The sequence below is a fragment of the Varanus komodoensis genome, unplaced genomic scaffold, assembly GCF_004798865.1.
Source record: "Varanus komodoensis strain SLA01 unplaced genomic scaffold, ASM479886v1 scaffold8, whole genome shotgun sequence".
NCBI lineage: Eukaryota > Metazoa > Chordata > Lepidosauria > Squamata > Varanidae > Varanus > Varanus komodoensis.
In genome coordinates, this window is record NW_025336481.1 from 8285335 (window position 1) to 8297459 (window position 12125).

At 44.1% G+C, this 12125-nt stretch overlaps 1 protein-coding gene across 1 annotated transcript in view; it reads right to left on the minus strand.

The window, feature by feature from the left end:
- CDH4 (cadherin 4) overlaps window positions 1–12125 on the minus strand; it is an 859900-nt gene that overhangs the window by 38013 nt on the left and 809762 nt on the right. Inside the window, exon 9 of the mRNA XM_044455739.1 lies at window positions 3525–3710. Within this exon, the coding sequence (XP_044311674.1) occupies window positions 3525–3710 (186 nt within the window). The remainder of the gene's footprint in view (window positions 1–3524; window positions 3711–12125) is intronic.

The window sequence follows — 12125 nt, forward strand, 5'->3', positions numbered from 1 at the left end:
AAAATATAGTACTTTTAAATTGTTTAAATATAGTACTTTTAAACTTCTTGGGTGTGTATCAGTTTTAGCCTTACACAAACTCTGAATGAGAGGCTATGCTTTAGATGTCTACCTTTTTACTTATTGTTATCCTGAGCAAATTTTCCTTTATTTAAGCATGCTCAGAATTTTAAGCTAAGGCCACAATCTTATGGACAATCACAGGGAGGTGAGTCCTACTGTATGAAGTATAACTTTCTCTACATAGACAGCATATCATAGAGTGGACAATAGCTGACACTCCAGATGTGCTAGCCTACAATTCCCAGGGTTGATTATCCTACTTAGGGCTGATGGGAGTTGTAGGACAAAACATATGGATGGCCACAAGTTGCCCAGTCCTGGCATAGGGTAAGACAGTCAGCAAAAGAATTATTGGGGTTAGACTCATCCTCATTTTTAGGAGGGGTTTCAAAGAAGTAACTGGACTATCAGAAATGTCTTCCAAACCAAAACAATGTTTTAGACCAATTACCAAGCCAATTGCCTATGTGGATTTGATGTCTATCAGGGCCTTGCACCAATCACAGCATTGTTTGGATCCTGACTCAGCAGTTTAGCAAACAGCCCAATTTGTCTTAGAGCAATACAGAGGTCTCACTGCACGAGGGCGTGAAAGCTGGACAGTGAAGAAAGCTGACAAGAAGAAAGGGAATGCATTTGAAACATGGAAGAAAGTTTTGCAAATATCCTGGACTGACAGAAAGACAAACTAAGTGGGTCCTGAAGCAAATCAAGCTAGAACTTGCCCTAGGAGCAAACATGGCAAAACTGAGGCTGCTGTACCTTGGGCACATAATGAGAAGGCAAGACTCACTGGAGAAGGCAAGGAAAAGATGAAGGAAGGAAGACCAAATACGAGATGGATGGACTCCATCAAGGAAGACACAGCGTTGTGCTTAAAAGAGCTGAGCAGGGCTGTCAAGGACAAGCATTTCGGAGGATTTTCCTCAAAGGATCACCCTAAGCTGGAGATAACTTGACAGCATGTTACAACAACAACAAATTGGGAGGCCGCCCACTTTGACCTGGAACTGAATTTGAAATCTAAATTGTAATGCTTCCCATTGGCTACCATTGGAAATCAGATCCAGCTATAACATTTTGTCCTGTTTGTTTTAAATGGAAGACATCTGCAGGGACAACAATCTCTTAGAAAGGAGAAGGTCCTGCTAAGCTTTAGATGAGGTTACACATTCTTATATTTTGTTTTTATTTTTGTTAAAAAAGGAAAGTTGTTTCTCTGTCAAATTGGATTAAATTTGCAGGGCTAGTGGTCCCTTCTGATGGGATCATGCCTGCCAATTTTCAGATTAACAGATGCAAGGAAATTTGTGCAAGAGTAGCCATTATAGATTTGGGGGTTTCAACCTAGGATGAACTTATCCCATTATGTTTTTGTAGGCAATTGTTATGAAAGTGGGATATAACTTAGAGGTGGACCATTTCATAAAGCTAGGTGCAATTTTTTAAAAAGGGAAAGGGCTGCTCAGATTTGGAGGTAGGAGCAATTCACCTCCTGTTATCTCCACCCATGGTTGTGTGTGGTTTGGTCACTTCTCCTACAGCATATGCCAGTGCGCCATCTGGCAATTTTTATGAAAATAATATAGGCCATAGAGGTGTCCTTTAAAAAATGATACATGAAAAGCAGTTGAAAGCTTCTTTTTTTGTTTGTTTTCAACTCGATTTTTACCAAGTCCAGAGAATGCAGCAGAGGCAGCCATGTTCACATTTGGTTAAATCTATTCTGCTTGGGACTTATGGATTGTCAGTTGCCATATGTTCTGTCACCCACTCATTGATGGAAACAGATTTTTCTCAGTTTCCCAAAGTTACATGCTTATGTTGGAAGATGCACAGTTATACAAATACACAGATTCCCCCTAAACCCACAGTTTCCTGCTTTGGCTTATGGGTGCAAATGTACATTTTGAGTTGCTGTTTTCTTTTTTTAATGTTAAAAATATGTTGGTATGACTAAATTTGTGTACAATTCTGGAAGGCATAAAAAGGATCCAAACATCTGTGGAATCCAAGTGATGGACAGAACGGTTTACTGAAAAATCTACAGGTTGGATTTACAGAAAGTCATTTGAATCTACCCATCCTATCCAAGCATAGAATAGCGCGGGTGATGGATATGAAGCATAAAGTAGCAAGTCTCAAATGCTTGACCTTCCGGGACCCCATAGCCAGGTAAACAGAATTAGGAAAGAGCTGTGATATAGTGCTTCAACAAGCACCTCTGACGTTCTGGGACTGGAGAGTCTGGTGAAACCATCCTCTGTGGTTAGAAGCTGGAGTTGCTTGTTATGAAGCTATACCCTCTTTTCCCTTCTCCCTCTCCATTCTTCCCATGGTGTTTTCCTTATGCAGAGAACTTGGGAAGAAACTCACAATACTTGGAAGCACAGAGTCCTTGTCTTTCTAAACCCCAGATTTGGAATCATTCTGTTTCAAAGAAGCCTTACTTTGATTAAGGCACCTTCTGAATCTTTCTGAATCAGCTCAGTTTGGTTCAGGAGGAAGGATTAGTCTACATCCAAAGTACATCCCTAATGTCCCACAGAGAAATCTGTGAGCCTAAGAAGATGGTCATTTGTAAGCTTTTCATTTATTTTCATGGGTATTTCTTTTAGTTAAATAATATTTTCATCCTTAGGCTAGTCCTCATGATAGAAGAATTTTCTCCTCTAGACGTCAACTTACATTGTAATAGAACAGGCAAGATGTCAAACAAGGATCTGTACATAGGACCTTGAACCATTCTGTTCTGCTCAGTCACAGTATCCCAAAGGAGGACATGTTCAGGGCTTGGTGAACATGATAAATACAACTCGGTTCAGACAACACAATAGCCCATGCTCAAGGCCTGAATATAAGCTCTCATCCAACCATGGGTAGCTGTTGAATAATAGATTATCATGTTGTCTGTATTCAGTGATGATAGCAAACCTTGGTGAACAACCTAAAGTTTGCAACCCAACAACAAACCATGGGTTCTCTTCAAGAGTTGCCTATGATTAACAACACATGGCTTGTTAGTTCAGTTGTGTTTAGAGAACACAATGACAAGTGGTTCAATAAAAGCCCCCACACAACCCTTAAGTGGGGTTATTTTGTTGTCATCCCACCGGGTGACATTGACCTTGGAAAATCTCCCATAAGTCAGAAGGAACCATGAGTGTACAGCACGGGTTAGGTGAGAGCATTACTCTGTTGCTCGGTAAATCCAACATTTTTCCTATCCTAAAGGGAAGACATCATTCTTCTAATGGAAGCTCCCATGTCACACATTTTAGAAGTCTGTTTTTTAAAAAACATGGTGGGGGAAGAAATAAATAATTTCTCTAGGTGGGTTATTGCATATTTGGACCCTACCTGGGCAACACAACTGATTGATGTGGGTCCTTTAACCACACACTCTCAGCCAAGCCTACTAGATGCCCAATTCCCCAGAAAGCATGGGAGGGGCTACATACCCTCACAACTGTTACCAAGCCTTCATTGGTAATGGGGTCAGTCCTGATGGTGAAATGTCCAGAAGGGTCTCCACTGATGATTCGGTAAACAGCATTCCAGTTGGCTGAGTGAGGCTGATCTCGGTCCATTACTGTCAAATTAGCCACCACGACCTCCACTCGATTTTCTGGGACCTCACCGGAATACTGAGAATGGAAATGAAAGCGCTGTTAGAATTGAGCAGGCTCTTCACAGGAGAGAAGACCAGTGTGTGAGGTGCAAGAACGCTGAACTTTCCACAAGGGCTGGGTCTCTACTGGGAGTATTCCCACTGAGTGTTTCTGCTCCACCTGATTGTACATCCAACGGGCTCTGTACAAACAATCAGACAGAAACATAGAAACTGAGTGAGTCAGAAGGGGCTTCCTGGGCCATCTGTCTGACCCCCGGCTCCAGCCGGCTCCACCCATGACATGCCCACCATGTGCATGTCTATCCTATCCTTGAACACCCTCACCGATGGGGCCTCAACCACCTCCTGTGGAAGCCCAAGTACTTCCTGGCATCCAAATTAAACCTTGGTTCCCTGAGCTTTGCTCCCTTGCAGCGCGTCCTGCCCACCTCTGCAGGGGAGAACAGGTCCCTACCCACCTCCGTGTGACACCCCCTCGCATACCTATATGTCGCCAACAGATCCCCTCTGAGTCTCAGAGTCTCTGAGTTCCTTCAGCTTTGTCTCATATGGCTTTCCCAGCAATCCAGTCACCATCCTGGTGGCTATGTTGCACTAAGTGTGCACAGCTCAAAAATGGCAAAGGCCAGTGTGTTTGCACTCCCCTTCTCTTACACTTTCAATGGTTCTTTGGAAAGGGCTAGGACTTCAGAAATTGAAAATAGAAATCTACTGCCTTGGCAAGGTGGGAGGTCCTGTTATGGCTTGTCCCCATGACATGTGGATTCTGACACAGAAGACAGAATCCAGTGGACATGTGTAATTCTTGCTCGTAACAATGCTTATCTCAGAAAATGTCAAAGGGGATGCACAAGGCTGTACATTTCCTAGGACCCCTGATCAAACCAACAGCAAAACAACGGACATGGAAAGAAATGTAGGTGGTTATGGAGGAAAAGAGAAAAGGCTGAGCAACCAAAACCTCACACCAGTTTGGGAGACTTTCTGGAGAGGACATCTGTTTTATAATCTGAGTCAATGAGTGGAGATTATTACAAAAGCAAAAGGGATGAAAAGGGAATCTAGAATAAAAAGGTCTCTAGCCAGTAGTGAGAAAAGAGTCATCCATACAAAATGGTCTATTGCTAATAGGTTTCAAGAGGTATTATATGAACATGTTGGGTGTAGGGATATATCCATAATGGCTGTTCATGATAGCTAATATGGTACTAGCAGCTCTTCATGGCTGGACCACTTCCTCCCATCTCTGTTCTGGACTGGCCCACTGAGAATCTACCTTTTGAAGCTTGATTAGCAAAGTGACTCAGCTACTGGAGACAGATTTGCAAGTTCCTGTTTGCCAGTCACACACATGCATCTGTTGACAGTTTAATTAGATTAGAGGTCACCAAATGTCAGTAATGTTTTTCTCCTTTTCCTTAGCCATGCTTATAAGACAAAATGGAAATTTTAGAGATGGGGTGAGTGAGGAACATTTGAAAAATAGCAGCAATTGATGAATGGAAAAGTGAAGGGCAACTTAGTCTTAAATATTTCATTAAGAAATTACCAGGGTGAGAGGGACACAATGCTATTTATTTTTGGGGGGAGATGACAGTATAGGGTAGGGATGCCTAGAGCAAGGAAGGTTTCTCCTCTTCACTCCCCAGCCCTGGTTAAAAAGCTCCTATTGGTGCAATCATCTCTAACTCTAACCCTAGTCTTCCCCAGCCTGGTGCCCCACAGATGTCAGGAATACTGATGACTTGTAGTTCAGAATACCTACAGGGCACCAGGTTGCAGAAGTCAAGGTGTTATTTTTCTGAACCTAAGCTGAAAAAGTGAGATTTCCATGCAAACATCACAGCCCGGATGATGCCCAGATAAGCTATGCTAACCCTAACCTCTGAAATGAAATTGGCTATCTTAATAACCACCCTGACCTAACCTGGTCCCATTACATTTCTACAGAAAAGCTTGACTTTCCTCAAATAATTGCCATTTCAACTGATCTTTTTGTTTTTGTGTCTGCTGTGTTAACTAAATCAGAATACTGTAGCTGTGGAATGGAGTGGACCTTATGTAGGCCAGCAAGGGTGGGTTTCGTTTTTTGTCCCAGTGTCCACGTGCTACCTTCAGGACCAGCTGAGTAAGTTACGGGAAAACAATGGCACCTTCATATTCTGCTTGAAAGTTTTACAGAGGTATCTATTTGGCCCACACATTTCATCAGCCCCACCTAGGAATGTGTCAAGGAGAAACGCTTAAGCTCACAGAAATTGTTCCCCCTCAAAGTGTATTTTGACTCTGCTCCATATCAGATTGCAAACTCTTTTTCCCCATTTCTCATGAAAACTTGTGCATACTTTTCTAAATGAAAGGATGAGCTGTCTACATCTTTACACTATGCCCATGCTTCTTCATTGATGAACACATATTTGCGTGCATTGTTCAAAAGTACATAACTTTTGGCACATTTTTCAAATATATTCATATTGTCAAAAGGATTTGGGGATGGGGACCGCAAATCACTTGGCATGGTTGGAGATGCATGGTCTGCAAGTCAGTGCACATTCCAGTGCAACGTGAGTAAATTCTGCTCAAAGTGGAACTGGAGGATTTGGTCATACATTTCTAGCCACTGCCATAGTTCTGATGAACAAGTATATTCTAAACAGCAATTGAAGTTCAACTATTCCACTTGAAGTTGTAGTTCAGAACTTCTGGAGAGAACTTGGTTGGGTAAGGCTGACCTAGTTTGGGTTGGTGCTGTACTGTCTTACCACATTTGGACAGAAAGAAGTTCTACAAATCACAACACAGCAAGCTGGGGAATGCTGGGAATTGTAGGACGTTTTTCTGTCTACATGCATAATGCTGCTCCCAAGCTCTGTCAACTGATACATCTAGCTGAAATAAGGGCACATTTTTCTGCTGTTCATCTTAGATTCTACTTCTCTCCCACTTTCCCATTGTTACCCTGTGCTGAATTTCCAGCCTGTCGAAGAGAACTAATCTCTTGTTTGAAAACTGCAATGCAAATTGACATTGTACCAATGATAAATAACAGCAATGTGCAGAAAATAGAAATATCTGTAATCTCTAAAGTTGGGTTTTCCTACTTCTTCAGTTGGATTTGCCACAAAGAAAGGAGGGGTGGAGATGGGGAGCCCTTAAAGCTTGCATTAGCTTTTCACAGGAAACTGTACTTGTATCTGTATTTAGAAGCCTATAAAAGAAGAAGCACTTTCATCAAACTACCTGACTCCCGGGGCTTTGTGCATTGCACAGAAAGCTACAGAATGTGCCTTTGAGAACACAATAGCCTTTCATCTCTAACCCAGCACTCTGGTAAACTCAAGCTTCGATACTATCATCTTGTTAGGAAGAAAAATTGTGAATTTATCCAAAATGGGATCTCACCATAGTCTCCGTGATGGAGCTTCTATGTCAATGACCTTTATAGAACTTTGGCTCAACAACAGATATTTATCTTGCAATCCCAGCTTGTAGGGGAGAAGTGAGGGGGAGAAGGACAGTTTACAATTCTGATCTGATAACGAGGATAGCTTTCCATTTTTAAGTTTCTTCAACCTCTCTTTTTCATATCAGAAACCTTTGTTTTGGAACCCAGGAGTGGGTATCATGAAGCACTTTGCTGGGGGATTTCTCACTGTGGCATGTAACACAGTAGTACCGCTTCTGAGAGAATTGCTTGGATTCCTTAAACAGTTCAGTGAAAAATGGGCAGCTGGAATGTCTTTCTCTCTGGAAACAGTTGCTAAGATTTAGAAATGTGTGACAAATCTTTCTTGTGGGGGGAAAAATTCTCTTGGTTTGCCTCTGCAGCAGCCCGGAGTCTGAGTGCCTGACGGGAAACTGGCCAGCATCAGTGAGCAGGGAGAAAGTTGGCTGCCAGGCAATGTGCAAGCAGAACCTTCCTGTACTCCAGATGGCGGCCAGGGGGCTCCCTTCCAGGTGGGCACCTTACAACCTGGTTCTCTTCGGAAAACTAGGCCAAGCACAAGAGGAGGCCCATGGACGCTTGGAGGGAGGGATTCTGACAGCGCTCACCCCATCCAGACTCAGATTTTGAACTAAACCCAAATTCTGCATTGTACTAGGCGGAAGAAGCTGGGCCTGGAATATGCAAATGAAGCCAGTGTTCCAGCATTTTTCTGTCCTGCTTCTGCCAAAAAATCAGATCAAAAAGAAGCATGGTGGTCTAGAAGCTTATTGGTCTAGGGACATGACTCCCATGCCAGGTATGAGTAGCCCAGAGTCCAATTCCCACATAAACCCAGATCCTGAGAGAAAAGGTGGCAAGACTTCACTTGAAACCCACAGTGCCTTGGTCAGGTTCTAGCATCTCCAATTAAAATGGTGTGTGTGTGTGTGTGTGTGCATGTGTGGCTGCGGGAGGGCAACTTTTTTGAATGGGCAGGCATTGGAATTATGGGAATGCATTGTATTCACCCTCAAAAAATGGCTGCTATGGGGGACGTTGGGGCTGCGCATTCCTAACATAGCCAATGTGGCGAGAATCATGATTCCAGATCAGCCAAGAAATCTGGTCTACATTTTGCCCACGTCTTGCCTGGATGAGCCAGCTGGACAAACAATGCAGCTTTAGCTGTCCATACAGGAGACGTGGGGACCTGCCTGATCCACATGCTTATCCACAAGTCATCTTCATGATGGGGATATCTCCAAAACTGTCATCTTTCTAGTGGCTTCTCTTCCTGTTGCACATCCTGTACTCCTGGTACCATTGCCCATATAGGCAACCCATCCAGGTGCTCTTAGAGCCTCGCTAATGCAGTGTTAACTCACCTGTGACGATCCTTGTCCCCACGGAATGCTGATCGGGAAAATGACCTTGGATATGACGAAATACTGCACTGAGTGCTCGCACTTTTTTTTTTTTTTGCAATTTATAAGACAACCAAGTCAGCCGACCCCCAGTTTGCCTTAATGCTTTCATTTTTTCTCAGTCTTTAATCTAACCTAATCTAAACTTACCTTCTCTGCAACTACTGAGCTGCCAAGGACTAGCAGCCACATTCAGGGTCTGAGTATGAGGACCAGCAGCCAGCCTCTGCTGACATGGAAGAGGGAGTACCCTGGTGATATGTAGATGATAGAGATGGTGCATGGACAGATATTACCCCTTCTTTCAAAACACTGGAACTTGGGATCATCCATGAAATGGAATGTGAGTAGATTCAAGACAAGTGCGAACACAAAAAGACAGGAATCCATCACCAGATGTGGAGGCAGCCGTTAGCTTAAGTAGCACTTAACAACAGTTTGGACAAATGAATAGGCTAATTTCAAGCTTGATCCACGGGTGGCATCATGAGAAATAAGCGGAACCTCTACCTTTAGAGCAATAGCTTTCATTAGCAAGGGCTGAAGGAAAACCCAAAAAATCACACGGACATCTTTTTGCCCTGCTTGTGAGTTTCTCAGAGACAACGAGCAAGGCTCTTGTAGCCTTAAGTTGATAAAGATTTATTCGCAGGAAACAGTTCATAAATGCAGTTGGTAACTCTCACTTGGTGTTTTGGAGGCTTGGGGGATAGTTTAATCCATAGCAGTGTAATAAGGTTTCATAAAGGAGGGCCTCAGACTGATAAATCTAGGTTAGGATTTTCATATTAACCACCCACTTCTCATAATGAGTTTTAAATTTAATTTCTTTTCCAGACAGCAAAGTATGTGCAAGCTTTTCAAGGACCTAAGGGACCAGAAGAGGAAGGAAGAATTGTACGAATATTAGAAATTATTTCCCCAGCCCACTCTGTGACAAAGTCTTCCTATTAGAAATCCTTCAGAGGAGAGAAAGCAGGGAGCCAACATGTGCCAGAATTTCACATGGCTGTGGTGCGCCATGTGGATCGTGTATGCTGACCTTCTATAAAAGATGTGAGCAACATTTAAATACACCCATTTCCAGCTCTGCTTTTACACACTGAAGAGAAGAAATAACATTTCCGCCAATAGTATGGGGAGACAAAATAGCATCCAGCAACTTTGCAGGGTTACTGTGGTTCACCGTTTTTTACCCTGTTGTGCCTGACAGACAATCAGGTGCATGGTGGTAACACTCTCCTCCCTCCACCTGAGGCCTCCAGGTGGCATCCCTGGAGATGCCATGAAAAGCATTGTGGCTCCTCTCTTTGATAGCTGTGACTGCAATTTCAGTTTGGCTTGCTGTGGCTGTCAAGCCATCTCTGCTGCACGATCAGGCCTTATGCCCTGAAGCATGACGGCCAGAACAAGGCTGCTGGTCTCCTCCTGCAGGGGGAGCTGCTGCTCAGCCAACGGGGGCGAATCAGCTGGGCACTGCTGTGGAACGGGGCAGTGCCACACCGCTGAGCCCCCTGCTGCTCCCCACATGTGTGCCTGAGAGAAGCCCTGCAGAAGTGCACAGGAAGGGCACCCGCTGGGCAATGGTTCCCAGTTGGGGACAGCACCCATCAGCTGATTCCTTCACTCACACCCTCCAACATGGCACCTACCTGAGCACCTTCCTTGAAAGAGGCCATGATGAGAGAGAGAGAGAGAGCTGGCACATGCTCCCCTTCCTCGCTCTCATTTCCCTGAGAGGTGTCCCCAAACCATCATTCACGGAGTAGGCAGCAGTTTGAGGATGTTCCTCTGGCAACTGGGAGTGGGGAAGCGGGTGGATGAGAGAATCAGCCAACTGACGCTGTCCCCAACTGGGCACCAATGCCCAGCTCATTCTTGCCCCTCGTGCTTGTGCATGAGAAGGGGCAGAGGGGCATCAGTGGAGCGGTGGTGCTCTTTTTGGCAGCTCTGCCCAGCTGATTGCCCAGTCTTGCACCAAAGGAGGCAGGCAGGGTGGGGACAGCTCTGACAACTGCTCAAAATGGCAATGGCCAGTGGCGCTCCTTCACTAGCCTCTTGCCAAGCAACTCTCTGGTTCTGGCCTTTGTACCACACTGGGTTGCATTTTCTGCGTTTGTATTGTATGACAAAACAAGCCATCATGATATGGAGACACCATAGAACTGACCATTGTTTCCATTCGTGGTTTCTAAAGGCAAAAGGTAATTCTCTGAAATATCTCAACAGGGTTCAGACAACACAGCACACCACACAATGGTAAAGATCATGGCTTATTGTGTTGTGCAAACCTGTTCAGTGACTTCAAGGTTGAATGGCTGGCTTATTGTCACTCCAAGTTCGTTGCACACCTTTCTTGTATTCATTGCAATCACTGCTAGTCTTACCTATTTACACCAGGTATGGGAAAACTGGAGCCCTAATCTCACCCTCTTGCATTTTCCAGTTGGCCACACCCACTTCCCCTGATCCCACCCTCATTTCCTTCCATCCATTGCTTGGGATTTCCCAACTTTCGCGCAGTTTTCTCCCATGATAAAAGTTGAAATGCCTTTCCTAAGGCTGAGTTACTGGCAGGAAGAACTTAGGGAAGAACTTATTGGGATGTGGTTTCTGAGAGCCTCCACACAAAAATGGAATTCTCACTCCAGTCTACAGAAATAGCTCAGCTCAAGTCTACACCACTTCAACTGCCAGTCCACCCCCCCAGTGAATTCTGTTGCGGTTTTGTGCTGTCAAGATGTTTCTCTCTCGTGGTGACCCCCTGAATGAGAATGCTCCAAAATGTTCCGGCCTTCACAGCCCTGCTCAGCTCTTGTAAATTCAAGGTGGTGGCTTCCTTAATGGAGCCAATCTGCTGCATATTTGGTCCTCCTTTTCTTCTTCTACCTTTCACTTTCTCTAGTCTTCTCATGATTCACCCAAAGCTTCAATTTTGTCATTTTTGCTTCTAGGGGAAGTACTGACTTGATTTGCTCTCGGATCCACTTGCTCATCTTTCTGCTGTGCCAGGGTATTCAGAAAGCAATCCTTCAGCATAATGTTCTGAACACAACATATATTTTAGTGAGGATGCTGTGAATAAGGCTACAGATCTCTAACAAGCATCCTCACTAATCCATCCTCACTAATCCCCTTGGGAAGGGGATGCCTATTAAACCCATTTATTTATCCCTTTTATATCCAGTTCTTCCTCCATTTATATCCAGTCCTGAGGTTGCAGCTGGTCCCTTCCATGTCATAACCACACCAGTCCTTTGAGGTTTCTTAGGCTGTGAGATTGGATCTGGCCAAGAACAGAAAGAGCACTTGATGTCTTGTAGGGATATATAGCAATTTCCCAGGGGTTCATCAGAGACACTAGCAGGCAAAGCTATCAAAAGTAGCAATTTGCTCCTAAGTCATATCGAGTAGATTTTTAATTATTGACTCAGCTTGTAAGATATGTGCAATTAGAACTGAGACTGATTACCAGTAATGCTCTATTTTCTGTGCGTGGACTTTTTGCATAGATAAACTTCCAGGCACCACCATCTTTGTCGTGTTCATCTGTTGATTGCTGTAAAGAAACCTGAGG